The sequence below is a fragment of the Capricornis sumatraensis genome, chromosome 8 (assembly GCF_032405125.1).
Source record: "Capricornis sumatraensis isolate serow.1 chromosome 8, serow.2, whole genome shotgun sequence".
NCBI classification, from domain to species: Eukaryota; Metazoa; Chordata; class Mammalia; order Artiodactyla; family Bovidae; genus Capricornis; species Capricornis sumatraensis.
This window is the reverse complement of record NC_091076.1, coordinates 6,948,570-6,966,660: the sequence shown is the minus strand read 5'-3', so window position 1 is coordinate 6,966,660 and position 18,091 is coordinate 6,948,570. Positions and strand designations below refer to the sequence as shown.

The 18,091-nt window shown below is 55.0% G+C and overlaps 2 protein-coding genes across 2 annotated transcripts; one reads left to right on the top strand and one right to left on the bottom strand.

The window, feature by feature from the left end:
* The first annotated feature begins 4,494 nt into the window (after positions 1 to 4,494).
* Positions 4,495 to 5,771, top strand: CST6 (cystatin E/M). The gene is made up of 3 exons (XM_068979227.1): positions 4,495 to 4,734; positions 5,235 to 5,360; positions 5,688 to 5,771. Exons 1-3 carry the CDS (start codon positions 4,495 to 4,497, stop codon positions 5,769 to 5,771), a joined length of 450 nt encoding a protein of 149 aa, XP_068835328.1.
* Positions 5,772 to 10,084: 4,313 nt separating this feature from the next.
* Positions 10,085 to 18,091, bottom strand: CATSPER1 (cation channel sperm associated 1). Its single transcript, XM_068976456.1, has 13 exons — positions 17,998 to 18,091; positions 17,732 to 17,908; positions 16,674 to 16,883; positions 15,822 to 15,935; positions 15,508 to 15,664; positions 15,165 to 15,256; positions 14,877 to 15,020; positions 14,644 to 14,707; positions 14,418 to 14,490; positions 14,222 to 14,279; positions 11,980 to 12,055; positions 10,270 to 10,384; positions 10,085 to 10,111 (listed from the first exon to the last, which is right to left on the bottom strand). The coding sequence occupies exons 1-13, from the start codon at positions 18,089 to 18,091 to the stop codon at positions 10,085 to 10,087; spliced, it is 1,401 nt and encodes a 466-aa protein (XP_068832557.1).

The following is an 18,091-nucleotide window of genomic DNA, read 5'->3' as shown; positions in this document are numbered from 1 at the left end:
CAGGGTGAGGAAGGATATTTGCGACCCACATAGATGACACAGGACTCCAGAGCTGCAGTCAAGAGAGAGCAGACAATACAATAGAAAAATGGGTGAAAGACCTGGAGGGCAGCCACAGAGGAATACCTGAGTGGTGAATAAGCATGTCAGAAGGTGTTTGGTCAGATTAAGTCCGTCAGAAACGCAAATAAGATGCCATTATACACTTACAGGATTGGCAAAAAATTTTAAGTCAGACAATACCAAGTTCTGATGAAGAAATGGAGCAACAGGAACAGATATCCAACTAGTGGGAGTGTAAATTGGTGTGAACAATTGGGGAAAGCAGTTGGGTGTTTGCCAGTAAAACTGAAGACCCACCCTGTGAGCCAGCAGTTCCTCGCCAGGGATGGGACAGGACGCAAGGCACACCTGCGTCAGCTCCTGAGCAGATGTTCACAGCGGCTTTGTTCATTCACAGGGGCTCCCAGCTGGATCCACATGTGGGGCTCTTTGCAGAGGCAGTAAAACTAGAAGGGGAAAAAATCCTTTTTGCCAAAGAAAATGAAATCACTGAGTTGTGTCCGATTCTTTGTGACCTCAATGGACTGTAGCCTGCCAGACTGCTCCATCCATGGGACTTTACAGGCAAGGATACTGGAGTGGGTTGCCATTTTATTTTCCAGGGGATCTTCCCGACCTAGGGATTGAACCTGGCTCCCGCACTGCAGGCAAACTCTTTACTGTCTGAGCCACCAGGGAAGCTTATTGCAAAAGTCATTGGTAAAGAAAGAGAAGTGGGGAGTGATTGCCTTTGGGGGAAAGAGACAGGTGTGATGCATGGGAGCATAGGGGGCTGCGAGTGGCAGTTTCCACTTCTTGACCTGTATGGTGGTAATCCAAGACACTCTGTGCTTTTCTGTTAGATACATCTCAGAACAGTAGAAGATAAAAGGGAGAACAAAAATAAAGAGCCAAGGATAGAGCAGTTAGGTAATTAGCCAGAGATTATGATGGTTATTAGTAGGGATGAAGGTTCAGTGTAAGCCTAGGTCTTGGAAGTGTGAGAGGCCCCTGGAAGATTACCAGGTGGCCAGAGCTGGGCCCAGCTCGTGTTACAGGCTGCTTCCTTGGAGGGTGCCAGTCTGAAGCCCAGAAAGGTAGTCATGGGGACTGTCCCTGGAGTTTCAGGCCGTACTATGTTTCTAATGTTACTCTGATTGGGTCCAGGGTCTTCCAGCTGTCCTGACCTCTGAACAACTTTATTCACCTGCATAATGATGGTGCTTACTAACTCGGGTGTTTGTGAGAATAGACCAGCCGGTGAAAAGTCTTTGGAAATTGTTAGGTTGGTGTGCAAAAGATTTGTTGGTGTCAGCACAAAGGAATAGCAGGGTAGGGACAAGTGAGCTGGGGACACTGGCCCTTGGCTAGCTTCCCGGGGAGCTGGTGCAGATTTAAGTGCAGCTACAGCTGAGTTCCCAGTGGCAGGAGCGCAGGCCTAGAGGAACCCGAGGAGGTGCCTGGCCGCTTGGGCTGCCTCCCCACCTCTCCCAGCGTGTGCTGCAGCCTGGGCCTCTTACTCCCCCATGGCCAGGCTCTCTTGGCCTGGCTCCTGCCTGGCCTTGGCCTCCTCATCAAGCCAAGCTCTCTCCAGTTCTTGCACAAATGGGTCTGTTGCAGAGAAGAACCAGTTCTCACTCCACATTGGAACTGTTTTTTAGACTCTTTTCCTGCTGTTCTTATGTGTTGTGTTAGTCACTGAGTCATGTCTGACTCTTTGCGACCCCCTGACCTTTAGCCCACCAGGCTCTTCTGCCCAGGGAATTCTCCAGGCAAGAATACTGGAATGGATAGCCATTCCCTTCTCTGGGGGATCTTCCTGATCCAGGAATTGAACGGCAGGCTTCTGCATTGTAGGTGAATTCTTTACTGTCAGAGCCACCTGGGAAGCCAGGACATAATGGTCTGCCTCAAAGGACCCTGGCCCTCTGCCTGACTGTGAAACTAAAGTGCCTTTGTTCAGCTCATAGAGAATCTGACTCTGTCCCTCTGTGAATGACTACAAAAAGGGGATTAACACGCCCCGTCCAAATGCTGGCCCTCCTGGAGATGTTCTGCAAGACTGAAGGCCCTTTTTACTTGACCTCCACTCTCTCTGCTGGGCCTTTTGACTTTAGTTCCTCATTGCTTCTCCCTCAGGTTCTATAAACGAGCCTGGCATCCAGACCCTAACAGCATGGTCATTTGGAGACATTAGTCTGCCATCTTCTCGGTCAGCCAGCTTTCCAAAAATAGTTGTATCCCTTGCCTCAGCACCTTGTCTCTGGGATTCACTGGCCTGTCATACGGCGAGCAGAGGGAGCTTGGACTCCATAAGTGGTCTGTCCCTTTAAGGCAGACACCTGAGCCCACAACAGACTTGTGACTATTCCTTGGCATCCCAAGATTGTTTTTCACAGCTGTGCTGAGGGTGTGGGGCAGCATCTGGCCTGGGCAGTGACTACATGCTGGTCCTGGTCTCCCTGGGAGAAATCCCTGCCTTTCCTGACCTCGGGATTCTGAGGGTTTGAGAATTGGGGTTGGGATCAGGGAATCTTGGATGCTTACTCATAATATTCATCACAATAATAGCTGCCACTTATTAAGCCCCAACACTTTGTTGCTTACTGAAAACCACCACCTCTCCCAAGCCCCAGGTAAGATCCTCAGTGGCCCTGAAGCACTAAAGATTGGTGTCCCCAGAGCAAAAAACACCCTCCCCTCCCCCAACAAGTGATTAAAAGTACAAACTGCCCTGCACTTGGCTTCCCCAGTAGCTCAGCGGTAAAGAATCTGCCTGTAATAAAGGAGACGCAGGAGATGCTGGTTTGATCCCTGGCTTGGGAAGATCCTCTGGAGAGGGGCGTAGCAACCCATTCCAGAATTCTTGCCTGGAGAATCCCATGGACAGAGGCGCCTGGTGGGCTACAGTCCATAGGATCTCAAAAAGTCTGAAGCCACTAAGCACGCACCCTAAATTCTTAAAATATTAATTGTAGAAAATTCTAAAACATGTCAAACTTTTCCTGTGTTGACTACTTCAGTGCTGCTTTTTATATTGTGTCAGAGTATTCCCCCCAGAAATCATAGTCCTGGGACTTTCCTACTGGTCCAGTGGTTTTTCTGGGTGCCTAATGTCCTCTGCCAGCATCTGTGGAATTTGCTCGATGCTCAAGTGTTCTTTCGATGAATTTGTGGGGGAGAAAGTGGTCTCCCTGTCCTATTCCTCCGCCATCTCGGTCCAGTGGTTAAGACGCCCTTCCAAAGGGAGATGTGCATTCTATCCCTGGTCTGGGAAATAAGATCCCACATGCAGGGTGTGGCCAAAAAGTTAAAAATCGCAGCCTTGTTTTGCTGGTACTTCCAACATATGCCCAGTTTACCTATGAGTGACCCAGTTTCAGGCCATTATAATTAGCAAGACCTTAGAAGACAAGAGTTGTCACCTTTCTTCAGGTGAGGACTGAGGCTCCCAGAGGTCAAAGGGCTTGCTGGAAGGCCCCCGGGCAGTAAATGGCAGAGCTGGGACCACCCACACTCCTGGCCAGTTATCTTTTGGGCTCCCTCTGGACTGAGAACACAGATTTGAGTTAGACTGTGTCTCCTGTGTGTGTGTGTGCGCGCGCTCAGTCGTGTCCAGCTCTATGTGACCCCATGGACTGTAGCCCGCCAGCCTCCTCTGTCCATGGGATTTTCCTGGCAACAATACTGGAGCGGGTTGCCATTTCATATTCCAGGGGATCTTCCCGACCCAGGGATTGAACTTTCATCTCTTACGTCTCCTGTGTTGGCAGGCGGATCCTATACCACCAGCGCCTGCCTGGGCTCAAAAGCCAGTGTCACCATTTACTAGTTACCAGCCTGTGTTCTCGGGCAAAATCAGTTTTCACTCTGTGTCCTGTTTACTCCTCTGTAAAATGGAACCCTTGCTCACTGATCCCTACCTCATGCTGATCGTGAGGGTTAAACAGTGCCCGGCTCAGTGCAGTAAGGACTCCTGCTTACCTGCTGTTTATATAGCACCTGGCCTCCCCTAAGCACTTATTGAACCCTCGAAGCAACCCATTTCACAGAGGAGGAAACTGAGGCAACGAGGGTTAAGTAACTTCTCCAAGACTACGCATTGGAGATAGTTAAGAGCTTGCTAGTAGCTGTTGTGGGTTTCTCATATGTGATGGGTCTCTGTGAACTGCCCCTGTGGTGGCACTTGTGGCTAGGAGCTGTCGCAGTCCTTGCCCTCCCCAACCAGGTGTGCCTGGAGGGCAAGCAGCGTGGTGGTGATGCCCAGGTGTGCTCGGGCCTGCCCGCTGTCCTCCTCGGCACCCCGCAGGCGGCCTCACGTGTGGACCAACCAGGCTGGGTGGATCCCTCCCCGCCTGCGGGGGCGCGCGGCGAGCGGCAGGCGGGGCCAGGCGGGGCCGCGGAGCCCATAAAAGCGGCGCCGGCCACAGTCAGATACCGACACCGACGGCCATGGCGCGACCGAGCCTCCTGCTGCCGATGGCCCTGGCCTTGCTCGCACTCTGCCTCCTGGTGCTGCCCCGCGACGCCCGGGCCCGGCCGGGGGACCGCAAGGTCGGAGAACTGCAGGAGCTGTCGCCCAGCGACCCGCAGGTGCAGAAGGCGGCGCAGGCGGCCGTGGCCAACTACAACATGGGCAGCAACAGCGACTACTACTACCGCGACATCACCATCCTCCGGGCGCAAAGCCAGGTGCGGGCGGCCGGGCGGGGCCGGGGAGGGGGCGGCGCCGACAGCGCGGGGAGGCGACAGCGGCCCCAGCCGGGCCCCAGATGGAGGGGCGACTAAGAGTAATCAGGGTGGCATCTTAACACAACAGCTTTCAAAATCCAGTTAACGTCAAAAGTCCATGCGGAGCAGAATCTCTGAATTTCAAATAAGGTTCAACCCTGAATCGGCCTTGTCCTGAAAGGCGGATTGGGGTGTGGTGGGGTGAGGGAGAAGGGGCAGCTGTGTGGACTTGAGTCTCAGGCTACTGTCTGGCCCAGGCTCTGCCCACCTCACCAGGGACCCCCACCAGAACTCCCTGCTGCCCTCTCCCTGCCTTTCGGTCGCAGGTCTGAATCCAAAGGCCGTGTGCTGGTTAGGCCCAGGGGAAGGTGATGGGTGATGGGAGGACACGGAGGGAGGTGAGAGGTCCAGGTCAAGGGCCGTCTCCAGGCACCCCTGACCTGTGCCCACCTCTGCCCCAGCTGGTGGCGGGCATCAAGTACTACCTGACCGTGGACATGGAGAGCACGGCCTGCCGGAAGAGTGCCGTGGCTGGAGACCACGTAGACCTCACCACCTGCCCCCTGGCCGCAGAAGCACAGCAGGAGGTAACAGCTGTGTCCCCAGTTAGGCATCAGCCCAGCAGCCGGGCCCTCAGGTTGCCCAGCCTGAACTGGTCTGGCTGGCCGGGCTGATGTCTGGCTGACTCGGCCCCGAGGCTAGGGTGAGGGTGCAGAGAGGAGCAGACTGGGGCTTCCCCTGGACTTGGCGGGGTGAGAGGCTGGGGTTGGCTGGGAAGGTCTGGGGTCTGGTGGTCCTGACCATCTAATTCGCTGTTCCTTCTTGCATCCCAGAGTGTCACAGGCACAGGGCTGTTGGGAGGTGGTGGCCTGGGGCCTGGGCTCACCCCACCTTTTTCATCCTTCTCTCTGCAGAAGCTGCGCTGTGACTTTGAGATCCTTGTGGTTCCCTGGAAGAACTCCTCCCAGCTTCTAAAGCATGACTGTGTGTCCCTGTAGAGACCCCTGTGGGCTTAGGGGAGAGAGGGAGCCAATGAGGCTGGGGAGGGCTGGGCGCATGGGTGGAGGGCATGTCAGTTCCTTGGACCACATCTACGGCAATAAATTGCTAGCACTGCTTCTGGCATTGGTCTCTTCTGAGTCCCTCTCTCATCCCCCACTCCCACTCCCAGCAACCCCGCTCCAGCCAACAGGGTGCCCACACCACCCCACGCTCGGCCTCTGCCATCTCAGCCCAGAAGATGCTAAGGGTGCAAAGTTCAGCTCCCAAATTTGGAGTCCCCCAAATATCCCAGCATCACAGACAGAGGAACAAACCTCCAGAGACTCCCAGAGTTTGCCAAGTTATGGGTGGGGAGACAAAGTCACAGGAGAGAGATGATGCCCCAGGACAGGAAGGAGACAGCAGCCAGGGGAGGCTGAGGGGCGCCTGAGCCCTGTTCCCTCTCAGCTGCCAGGACCGCTCAGAGCGGTGCTTGGGGGTTTAGCCTGTGCCACCCCAGAACACTGAGCTCTCATCCCGTGAGATTCTTAGACCAGCATGTGGCCCAGAGATGGCAGAGCCCCTGCTGGCCAAGACACACACACTGTGGGCCCCATGCCAGGAGGACTCCCCCACCCTCTGTCCTGAGCAAGACCCCTGGAAGGGGCTGGCAGGGAGCCCCCAGGGGAGCGAGGTCAAATCCGCTGTCCATAGAAGGGGTGAGGGGACAGATGCAGTTTAATGTCCTTTAAAGAAATAGAGTTGGAACATGTTTTGCACACCTGAGTCTGTGGCTGGAATTAACACTACACAAGAGGCACACACGCATCCAGAACTTCTCAAGACTCCAGACACCAGACACACACATGCATGAGACCTAGCAACCCAGAAGCACAGACACACACCCCCACCATGGATCCTCAGATTGCTCCCAGACACCAGACACACACCCACCATGGATCCTCAGATCGCTCCCAGACCCACAGACACACACCCCCACCATGGATCCTCAGATTGCTCCCAGACCCACAGACACACACACACCATGAATCCTCAGATCACTCCCAGACCCACAGACACACACCCCCACCATGAATCCTCAGATCACTCCCAGACATCAGACACACACCCCCACCATGGATCCTCAGATCGCTCCCAGACACCAGATACACACCCACCATGGATCCTCAGATTGCTCCCAGACCCACAGACACACACCCCCACCATGGATCCTCAGATCGCTCCCAGACACACAGACACACACCCCCACCATGGATCCTCAGATGGCTCCCAGACACCAGACACACCCCCACCATGAATCCTCAGATCACTCCCAGACATCAGACACACACCCCCACCATGGATCCTCAGATCGCTCCCAGACACCAGACACACACCCACCATGGATCCTCAGATCGCTCCCAGACCCACAGACACACACCCCCACCATGGATCCTCAGATCGCTCCCAGACATCAGACACACACCCCCACCATGGATCCTCAGATTGCTCCCAGACACCAGACACACCCCCACCATGAATCCTCAGATCACTCCCAGACCCACAGACACACACCCACCATGGATCCTCAGATCGCTCCCAGACACACAGACACACACCCCCACCATGGATCCTCAGATTGCTCCCAGACACCAGACACACACCCACCATGGATCCTCAGATCGCTCCCAGACCCACAGACACACACCCCCACCATGGATCCTCAGATCGCTCCCAGACATCAGACACACACCCCCACCATGGATCCTCAGATTGCTCCCAGACACCAGACACACACCCACCATGGATCCTCAGATCGCTCCCAGACCCACAGACACACACCCCCACCATGGATCCTCAGATCACTCCCAGACACACAGACACACACCCCCACCATGGATCCTCAGATTGCTCCCAGACACCAGACACACACACACCATGAATCCTCAGATCACTCCCAGACATCAGACACACACCCCCACCATGGATCCTCAGATCGCTCCCAGACACACAGACACACACCCCCACCATGGATCCTCAGATTGCTCCCAGACACCAGACACACCCCCACCATGAATCCTCAGATCGCTCCCAGACATCAGACACACACCCCCACCATGGATCCTCAGATCGCTCCCAGACACCAGACACACTCACCCACCATGGATCCTCAGATCGCTCCCAGACACCAGACACACACACCCACCATGGATCCTCAGATCGCTCCCAGACACACAGACACACGCATGAGACCTAGCAACCCAGAAGCACAGGCACACACCCCCACCATGGATCCTCAGATCGCTCACAGACACAGACACACTCATCCACCATGGATCCTCAGATTGCTCCCAGACACACAGACACACACCCACCATGGATCCTCAGATCGCTCACAGACACACAGACACACTCACCCACCATGAATCCTCAGATCGCTCCCAGACCCACAGACACACACCATGAATCCTCAGATCGCTCCCAGACACACACCCACCATGGATCCTCAGATCGCTCCCAGACCCACAGACACACACCATGAATCCTTAGATCGCTCCCAGACACACAGACACACACCCACCATGGATCCTCAGATCGCTCCCAGACACCAGACCCACACACACGCATGAGACCTAGCAACCCAGAAGCACAGACACAAACACGGGAAAACAGCCTCACACTGAGGACAACCTGGAATGTATACACAGCCCCCCAAACGCAGACCCACAGGCCCTGGCTGGAGCTGTCTCTCAGATGCCCGGATACACACCTGTGCGTATCTAGGACAGGATGGGCGGGAACCAGATCCTGAGGGAGCTCAGAGGGTGGGCCCCACCAGGCCCCAGGCGGGCGGGCAGGGTGGCCGTGGGGAGCACCTGGCAGCCCCTTCCTGCAGCCCGGCCAGGCCTCACGCCTGCTCCTGCCTGGCCGGCTTCCTGCCCGATGCTGGGACTTAACAAGGAACAGCCCCAGCTCCCAGGTCGTGCTCCTCGAGCCCTCGAAGGCTGAATGGGGTGGCAGTGGGCCTGAGGAGCTGAGTCTGACGGGACCGAGGGTTGTAGGGGAAACTCAAGCCTGTCAGATATGGCAGCTGCGGTCATTCTGCTGCTGGCTGGCTCCCAGGTGCCAGCAAGCAGGAACCTCCTGCATGGCTGGCATGGACTCAGGGGCAGGAAATGCTGAATGAATGTGTGAGGTCGTGCGGTGAGGTGAGGCCAGTGGTCTCTCTACCCCTGGAATCTGTGCCCAAGTCTCTGGTGGGCGTTTCCTCCGCACAGCCCATCTGTCCTCTCGGCTGGGCCAGGGCCCGGAAGGAGACGCGCTGCTTCTCTCTGGGGCCCAGAGACGTGGCCACTGTCTGGTCCAGACTGGACGTAGGCGGGGTGGAGAGGGAAATGGCCACCGCACAGCCCCTGCTCTGGGCTTCTGTCCCTGATTCCCTCCAGCTTCACTCTGCTAGAGGTAAGGTGGGTGTTGTGGGTGGTGGGAGAACTCCCTCTGGCTGGACGTGAGCGGGACTTAGCGCTTGGTGCCCACTGCCAACCTGAGCATCCTACAGGGGCGCCCATTCCTCGCTTTCCTCTACCAGAGGCTTGTCCCCGCCACACACACCCTTCCCCATCCCCACCCCAAGGCCGGGAGGACTTGAACAGCCTCCCTCCTCTCCCCTCCCCGAGGCTCTTTAGCCTGACCCCAGGCAGGGCAGGGTGTGGTGATGACCTCTGCCTTCTGGGCTCAGGCTGTCCCCAGCGAGTTGGCACCCTGATACTGGATGCTGAGGGTGCTGGTAGGCCCGAGTTCCTGGGCTCTGAGCCCTCATTCCCGGAGCCTCCTGGTCCCTTGGGCTCTTGACAACCGTGCGCTGTTCTAACCTGTTCTCCCGTCTCCTGGGCCAGACCGGGCTCCCCCCCAGAAGCAGGGTGACTGCCCACTCTCCGTCCATCACTGAGCCTGGTCCACTTTCCACATCACCCCCCCAACCTGCCCCCGGCTGCTGTTAAGGCCCTGCCAGGCCCAGCCAGGATGCCAGGCCCAGCCAGGATGCCAGGCCCCACTGGGGCAGGAAGGGATCCAAGGACAAGCCTGTCACCCAGAACACTCCCGTGTATACATGCTCCAGGCTACACGTGCATGCGTGCACACAGGTTCCCTTGTGCTTCGGCCGAGCCGGTGAGGACACAGAGCCACCTGGGATTTTAAAACTCTGTTGGCCGCCTCCCCCCGACCCCCGCAGGCCCCGTGATCTTTCCAGCGGATATGGGGACTTGGCCAGAGCTGGTGGACAGCCAGCCAGAGGCTGAAGTCTGGACCCAGGCTGCCTCTCTGGGGCTCACTTCCTGAAGTCCTCTTCTCCAGCCTGTGGGGGAGGGGGTGGGAAGTGATGGCGCCGGCCTCTGCTTCCGGGAGGCCCACACTTTTCTCACTCGGGCCACTTCCGGGCACAAGCACCCGAAGCCTAGCCTTCCAGTGCCCCGTCCTCTCCACCTGGCTCCTCCCAGGTCCTGCCTGGTTCACCTCGAATGTGGTGTCCACAATCTCATCGATGACAGCGGCCTGGGAGCGGAATTTCAGCTGGTAATGCTCCACGCCAGCCACCAGCTGCAGGAAGTGGAACAGGGTCTCCAGCTGCCTGAGGGCGGTGGAAAGGGGGCAAAGCTGGGCCATCTCAGCCCCCAGAGTGCCTCCGCACCCCTCAACCCCCGCACTCACAGCACCCTATGCCTCCATTTTCAGCCACGGCCCGCCCTTTTCTGTGTGGGCCCTCCATGGTGTATCTCCTTTTCCACATATACCCTGCAGCCCCATCATCTGCCTGGACCACGGAGAGTTCCGACGACTGTTTACCTCCCAACCACCTGCCCCTGCATCCGTCCAACCTACCCCACCCTGACTCATGCACCCACTCAGCCACCTACTGCCACACTCGCCTGGCTATCTATCCATTGACTCACCCATGGGACCATCCCACCCTTTCCCTCTCTCACCTATCTCTCCATCCACCTGCTCTTCCCTGGCCCCACCCCCATCCACTACCCATTCATTAACTCCTTCACTGCCAGCGTGCCTTATCAGTCCAGCCATCAAACAACACTGAAATCGTGGAACATCGCATGGTGCTTGGAGGACACAGAAACAAAAGAGAAACAGCTCCTGCCACAAGCAGCTCCATCTGTGACAGAGCCAAGAAGTCACGCCAAGGGTGTTTACACTGGTGACAAGTGTAAACACAGGGCACTGCGGAACCCAGAGGAGGAAAACCTGACCCGGTATCAGGAAAGATATCTGGAGGAAGCATCACTGGGCTGAGCTTGAAAGACACTTTGAGGGTTTGCTAAGCATAGACAGAGTTCCCAGCGCACCCAGATCTGTGAACAGTGGGGAGTGTCCTGAGGACCAGGCAGGCTTCAAGGAAGGAGTTTGTAGAGGATGGATGAATTCAAGATGAAGACACTCAGGGAAGGTCAAAGTGAGGGGCCCTGACCTTAAGAGAAGGGAGGCAGGAGCCCTTATAAGGCTGCAAACTCAGAGAAGGCAGGAAAAGCCAAAACTTTAAAAAAAGCCAACAAAGATCACTAAGTAAATAAAAAGAAAGTAGAAGGAAGAAAGATTAAAACCAACAGGCAAAACAGCAACAAAAACAAAGACCACTCTCAGTGGAGGTGAGGGTGGGCCAGTAGGGAAGAGTTTGGAGGCTGAAAAACTCCCAAAGAAAATATCACAGAGGAGTCAAGTCCCTGTCCACGCTAGGGGCTGAGGAGCTGGGATGTGGAGGGTGGAGGGCAGCTGGGAGAGCAGCCAGGAGGTGAAATGAGCAGGACTGGATCTCAGTTCTTCCAGCTATTGATCACCTATGCCTGCTGTTGGCAGCCAGAGAACATCCCAGCAGAGAGAACAGGGCGGGCAAAGGCCTGAAGGTGGACATGTGTGTGCTGTGCTGTGCATAAAGCCAGGATGGGCCAGGGCGGTGAGGGATGCCGTGATCAGAAAGCTTGGGGCTCGAGCTCTGCTAGCAGCAGAGAAGAGCCTGGAAGGCTGGTTTGAAGCCAGTCTGGACGAGGTGGGGCAGGCCTGGCTTTCCGGGAGAAGGCTCTCCTGAGCGCCAGAAGTCTGTGCCAAGGACCCCTGCCATGAGCACAGCCACAAGTCCCCAGCTGTCCGGGCCCAGTCCGCCCCCAGGCCTCTCCCCTCAGGCCTGACACCTCCCCTCCCTTTGCATCTCCTTACTTCTCAGTCATGGCTCCAAACTTTTTCTCAATGAGCTGCTTCTCTATAGTGTGTTCACTTAGCACCTCTTTAGGCTCTGGATGTAGAGAAAGAAGGGGAAGTCAAGCTGCTGCCTGGAGACTTCCCTGGGTCTGGTGGTTAAGAATCCACCTTCCAATGCAGGGGACATGGGTTCGATCCCTGGTCAGGGAATTGTCCCCTTCTCCTCCTGCCTTGTTTTCAGCTGAAGACAAGTTACTAAGTATCTGAGACAATTAATTCCTCTTTTTGTTTTAAGCTTTTTTTTTTGGCATTGAGTGCCCAAGATGGAGAGGGCAGGTGAGGGGCCAGGTGACACTTGAGGGTCTTTAATCCTTTGGTGTTGATGATCCTAGGAGTGGGATTCCGGAGTTCAGATTCTGAAGTTCTGAACATCTTTCAGCAGGAGGCAAAGCCATTGGCTCAAAATCTGTTCACCCAGAAAGTCAGATGTGTAAAAATGAACATGGACAGGAAACTTCATTTTTATAGACTCTCAATCCTCTTTGAGTGACTCTGGACAAGTGTGTATAACACCTTGACAAAAGCCTCAAGGACAGTTGAAGTCATCTCATATAAGACCAACTGCTATAAACTTTGTACATTATTAACAGAAATGAATGTTCGGTGAATCGTAATGTGGCTAGATCTCAGAGATTTCCAGGAGAAATATCAATAACCTCAGATATCCAGATAACACCACCCTTATGGCAGAAAGCAAAGAAGAACTAAAGAGCCTCTTGATGAAAGTGAAAGAGGAGAGTGAAAAACTTGGCTAAAAACTCAACATCCAAAAAACTAAGGTCATGGCATCTGGATCCATCACCTCATGGCAAATAGATGGGGAAACAATGGAAGCAGTTCAGTTCAGTTCAGTCGCTTAGTCTGACTCTTTGTGACCCCATGAATCGCAGCATGCCAGGCCTCCCTGTCCATCACCAACTCCCAGAGTTCACCAAGACTCACGTCCATCGAGTCAGTGATGCCATCCAGCCATCTTATCCTCTGTTGTCCCCTTCTCCTCCTGCCCCCAATCCCTCCCAGCATCAGAGTCTTTTCCAATGAGTCAACTCTTCGCATGAGGTGGCCAAAGTACTGGAGTTTCAGCTTCAGCATCATTCCCTCCAAAGAAATCCCAGGGCTGATCTCCTTCAGAATGGACTGGTTGGATCTCCTTGCAGTCCAAGGGACTCTCAAGAGTCTTCTGCAACATCACAGTTCAAAAGCATCAATTCTTCAGCTCTCAGCCTTCTTCGCAGTCCAACTCTCACATCCATACATGGAAGCAGTGACAGTCTTTATTTTGGGGGGGGCCTCCAAAATCACTGAAGGTGGTGACTGCAGCCATGAAATTAAAAGATGCTTGCTCCTTGTAAGAAAAGTTATGACCAACCTAGACAGCATATTAAAAAGCAGAGACATTACTTTGCCAACAAAAGTCCGTCTAGTCAAAGCTACAGTTTTTCCAGTAATCATGTATGGATGTAAGAGCTGGACTATAAAGAAAGCTGAGCGCCAAAGAATTGATGCTTTTGAACTGTGGTGTTGGAGAAGACTCTTGAGAGTCCCTTGGACTGCAAGGAGATCCAACCAGTCCATCCTAAAGGAGATCAGTCCTGAATATTCACTGGAAGGACTGATACTGATGCTGAAGCTGAAACTCCAATACTTTGGCCACCTGACGCAGAAAACTGACTCACTGAAAAAGACCCTGATGCTGGGGAAGATTGAGGGCAGGAGGAGAAGGGGACGACAGAGGATGAGACGGTTGGATGGTATCACCGACTCAATGGACATGAGTTTGAGTAAGCTTTGGGAGCTGGTGATGGACAGGGAGGCCTGGCGTGCTGCAGTCCGTGGGGCTGCAAAGAGCTGAACATGACTGAGCGACTGAACTGAACATGGCTAGTTAGTTGTTTTGCAAATGGGTCTTTCAAGAATTGACTATCAGTGTGGCGGATGGTCATGGAGTTCTTTGGACCAAAGTTCTAAGCTCTGAAAATTCTCCTGAGTCTCAGATTCCAAGACTCTTAAAGCTAGGCCAAAAGAATTCCCTGGTGGTCCATTGGTTAGGACTTGGTGCTTTCACTCCTGGGACCTGGGTTTGATACCTGGTCAGGAAACTGAGATCTTGCAAACCACCCAGTGTGGCCAAAAATAAATAAATAAGTAAAGTTGGTCCTGGCACTCTCTGTCCGTCAGGGAAGAAGTGGGGTGCTGGTACCTGCTTCCATGAGCTTCGTCACCGAGTCATCCAACAGTTCTTCATGGAGCTCGGCTGCCTTCTGCAAAGAAGAGGCTTCCATTCTGCCAGATCCCCATGTCTGCCTGTCCTGGAGTACCCTCCACCCTTCCCTGCGGCTTCTGTGCCCCCTCCCTGTGTCTTCCCAATGGATCCACTCGCTGCATCCCCTCACTACCTCCTGCTTCACTTTCTCCAGGCCTTTGAGCAGCGCCATCTGGAAGTTATCCACCAGGACAGCAATCACCAGGCTGGGGCAAGAGACAGGAGGGGGCTGGAGGCGAGACTGCACCCTCCTCTGGGTTTGCGGCGGCAAAACCATAGTGAGAGGGGAGCAGAGGGGGTGCCCCTGGGGTGAGGTTGCGGGTAGTAAAGCTGGGGCGTGCAGGGTGGCGGGTGCTCACTTGAGGAAGATGAAGTACTGGATGATGATATAGATCATGAGAATGGGGATGATGTACCAGGCGCCTGGAAGAGACGGGCTGGGCTCCTTTGAGCTTTGAGTCCCTTGCTGGTCCTCACCACACCCCGGCCAGCATGGCTCAGAAGCCCCACTTGGCAGATGGGATAACTGAGCCCTCAGGGTCTGCCCACCCAGACAGCCCCTGCCCTCCACCCAACCTGAGGCCCGCCCTACCCTGGGCCCGGCTGTCCAGGTAGATGAGGGACCAGTCGTCCAGGGTGAGCATGGTGAAGAGCGTGAAGATGGTGCTGAAGATGTTCTGGAAGCGTTTGGGGTCAGAGTAGTGGAACAGTGCCCGGAGCACCACAGAGAATAGGACTGGCTGTTGAGGACCAAACCTGGCTCACGGGGTCCTCTCCCCACCTCTTCCTCTCCCCTCACCGCCCCCAACTTCTGATTCCGCCTCGCCACTCTGTCCATGACAGCACCTCACGCTCCCACCCAGCCCCATGACATGGATACCGAGGCAGGTAAACATGAGGATGAGGATGGCGGTGATGGACGGCAAGGACCGGGCCAGGGTCCCGGTCACTTCCTGGAGGTTGGTCAGGAATCTGTGGGCATAGTTTGAGACAGAGGCTTGTGTCAGTGGGGTGTGGGTCTGTGCCCAGAAACCAAAGATGATGACAGATTTCAGACTGCTGATGACTGAGGCGGTAGATCCCTGGTTTGCTAGTTACTTTGCAGAGGGTCCCAGCCCCTCTCTGGAAAATTAGAGATTGAGCCTAGTGAAAGGCAGGAGACTCATCAGAAAAGCATTCTGGAAATCTACAGCCTTGTCGTGGGCAGCTGTGGTCCTGCTAACCTGAGCCTCCGAAGGACTCGGATCGCCCGCAACGCTCGCAGGGTCTTAAAGACCCTGAAGATGCGGAAGACGCGTTGGTTGTGGATCGCGCGCGTGGAGGAAGAGTTGACCTGTATGAGCACGAAGTCCAGCACACCCACGACCATGATGAAGAAATCTGCAGACACAGGGGTGCCCGGGTGTCACAGACTGCTGCCCAGGCCCTGTGCCCAGGCCCACAGCCCTCCCAGGACCAACACCCCCTGCTTTTGTCGCCTCTGGGCAGTTCAAGGGCTCCTGCTACACACACACACACAGGCCCCATCTCTACCCACCCAGATTGTTCCAGGGGTCCAAAAAATATGCGAGGCCCAGAGCAATGATTTTGAGCACAGCTTCCACAATGTAGATGGAGAGGAAGATGTAGTCGAAGGCCATGAAGTACCACTCTGTGAGGACATGGGGTGGGGAGGGAGGAAGGAGCCCTCGCTTAGGCCCACCCCTGCCCCCAGCAGCCCAGCCCTTGCCTCCTCCTCCTCGCTGGAACCTCACTTGCAAGCAGCCATTTAGGGAGAAGCTGGCTCTGTCCAATGGTTGTGCGTCTCAACTGCTCTGTGCCTCACTTTCCTCATCTATGAAATGGTGATATAACAGTGTGCCTGATAGAATTTTCATGAGCATTAAATGCTTTTCACATAGTAAAGGGCTTCCAAGGGAGCCTTAAACTGCTTGCAAGAAACAGCCCACTCTTCTCTCCTTAGTTTATGGGTCCTGTGGCAGGTCCTTTCCTTCACTCTGCTCCCTGGAGTTTTAGGGACGGTCTTCCCAGCTTTCCCAGCCTCCTCCCTCCAGGGCCTCCTGGCCTCCAGGGCCTCCTGACCCGTCCATCGGACATGGGTTCTGGGCATCCTTCTTGCGCAAATCAACGTACTTGGAGCTGATGCGCCACCTGGTGGCTGTAGTCACAAACAGCACACACTCAAGCTTAGAAGACCCTCCTGTCTCTGGTTGACTTCAGCAAAACTCGCTGAGCCTCACTCTAACTGCTGGGCAATGTCGCCCACCTCCCAGGGTGAGGATCAGATGGGCTAAGTTGTTTAAATCACCCGGAACTTGGTCAGGCTCACAGGAGGCCCAGAACAACATCAACGGCTTTCTCTACGTGAACAGGGCTCCCTGGCTCTTACCACCCCGGACCTCGACTTCAGCGAAGGTCTGAGCCACAAGCATGATGGTGTTGAGGCAGACGATGAAGATGATGAAGGTTTCAAAGGCCAGGGAGTCAACCAGTTTCCTGAGCATTCTCCGAAGACCCCAAATGAGCTGGCTTAATTCTTCCCACAACCAACACAAGTCCGAAGAGTGCACCTTCTTGTGGGCCTGCGGGGCTCGGCCAACTGTAAGGGGGCCAGATAGGCAAGTTCTTGGGGCAAGGAACCCAGGGATCTGGGCACCCTCCCAGGCCTGCCTGCCGTGAGCTCACTCAGGGCTGGCATGCTCGTCCTGCGCTGGTATAGAAGCCAGGGCTTGACCCTGCCCTGCGGGTGCCTGTTTGCTTGGGATTTGAGCATATTTCAGGGCCCCAGGCTCTTACACTCCACGCTTTTTACTCATATGGCAGCTTACACGTGAAAGACCCAGTCTTCCTCGCCACCCCATCCTCTTGGTAACCTCTCCCTATAAGATGCTTCCACATAGCTTCCCCCTCTTGACCGCCTTCTCTTCCACAAACAGACATAAATCCCTTGCTTCTTGTTCAAGAAGCTAATGCCATGTCTACTGAACTACTAGGGAATAATCTGGGGGGGGGGATTATATGCTAACAGGCAAGGTCCTCCCTGCCCTCCATCCAGGCCCTCATTCTGGCACTGGTCCTTCCCTCTGTCCTCAAGAAGGTCACAGTTTAGTGGGCGAAATGTGGACAAACAGAATCCACAATGGTCAATGTTCTGATCCAGGTGATGGACAGTCTGGGTTTCGTTGGATAAGTGACCTACACCAGCTTTCACATTCAATAATAGGAAACATTTGAGAGGTGAACATGAGAATGAAGAAGACAGTGACTGAATGAACCAACAATTGATGCCTGAAGAGGTGCCTAATTCCAGGTCAGGCGCATGAAGAGCCAATGGACTACACCTGCAGGGGAGAGCGAGCCTTGTGAAGGACGTGCCAGGCCTGACTCCGGTCTGGAACCTGGGCCAGGCAGCTGGAGTTGGGGGTGAGGGGCGCGCTCGAGACGCACCTTTGCGCTTCTGAACGTGCTCGTCTTCTTCAGGGCAGCTTTCCGAGGTTTTGGAAGAGGAGTCCTGAGGATAGACTTTGTTGGAGGTCTCGGAAGGGTGTGAGTTCACTGTACTAAGGGAACCAGCCAAGGTGAAGGCTGAGCTCTTTCGGTCTGGCTTGCTGTGCTGGAAAACCGCTGGACGAGAATAGGCAGAGCTGAGGGAGCCTAAGGTCACGGTGTGGGGCGTGTATGAGCCAAGGAGCTTGGAGCTTCCGTGACGGTACTCCCCACGGTGGTGATCTCGGTGGGGGTAATCATGAGGATGTGCGCCGTGCTGGTGCTCCCTGTGGTGGCGTTCGCCATGGTGAGGTGGGCCAT

Excerpts from the sequence above, each read along its gene's own strand:
- CST6 (XM_068979227.1), top strand. The coding sequence starts at position 4,495 with ATGGCGCGACCGAGCCTCCTGCTGCCGATGGCCCTGGCCTTGCTCGCA. Across the intron at positions 4,735-5,234 it reads TCCTCCGGGCGCAAAGCCAG|CTGGTGGCGGGCATCAAGTA; the intron begins GTGCGGGCGGCC and ends CCTCTGCCCCAG. Across the intron at positions 5,361-5,687 it reads CCGCAGAAGCACAGCAGGAG|AAGCTGCGCTGTGACTTTGA; the intron begins GTAACAGCTGTG and ends TTCTCTCTGCAG.
- CATSPER1 (XM_068976456.1), bottom strand. The coding sequence starts at position 18,091 with ATGGCCCACCTCACCATGGCGAACGCCACCACAGGGAGCACCAGCACG. Across the intron at positions 17,909-17,997 it reads CGAGATCACCACCGTGGGGA|CGGTTTTCCAGCACAGCAAG; the intron begins GTACCGTCACGG and ends ATTCTCGTCCAG. Across the intron at positions 16,884-17,731 it reads GCACGTTCAGAAGCGCAAAG|TTGGCCGAGCCCCGCAGGCC; the intron begins GTGCGTCTCGAG and ends GCCCCCTTACAG.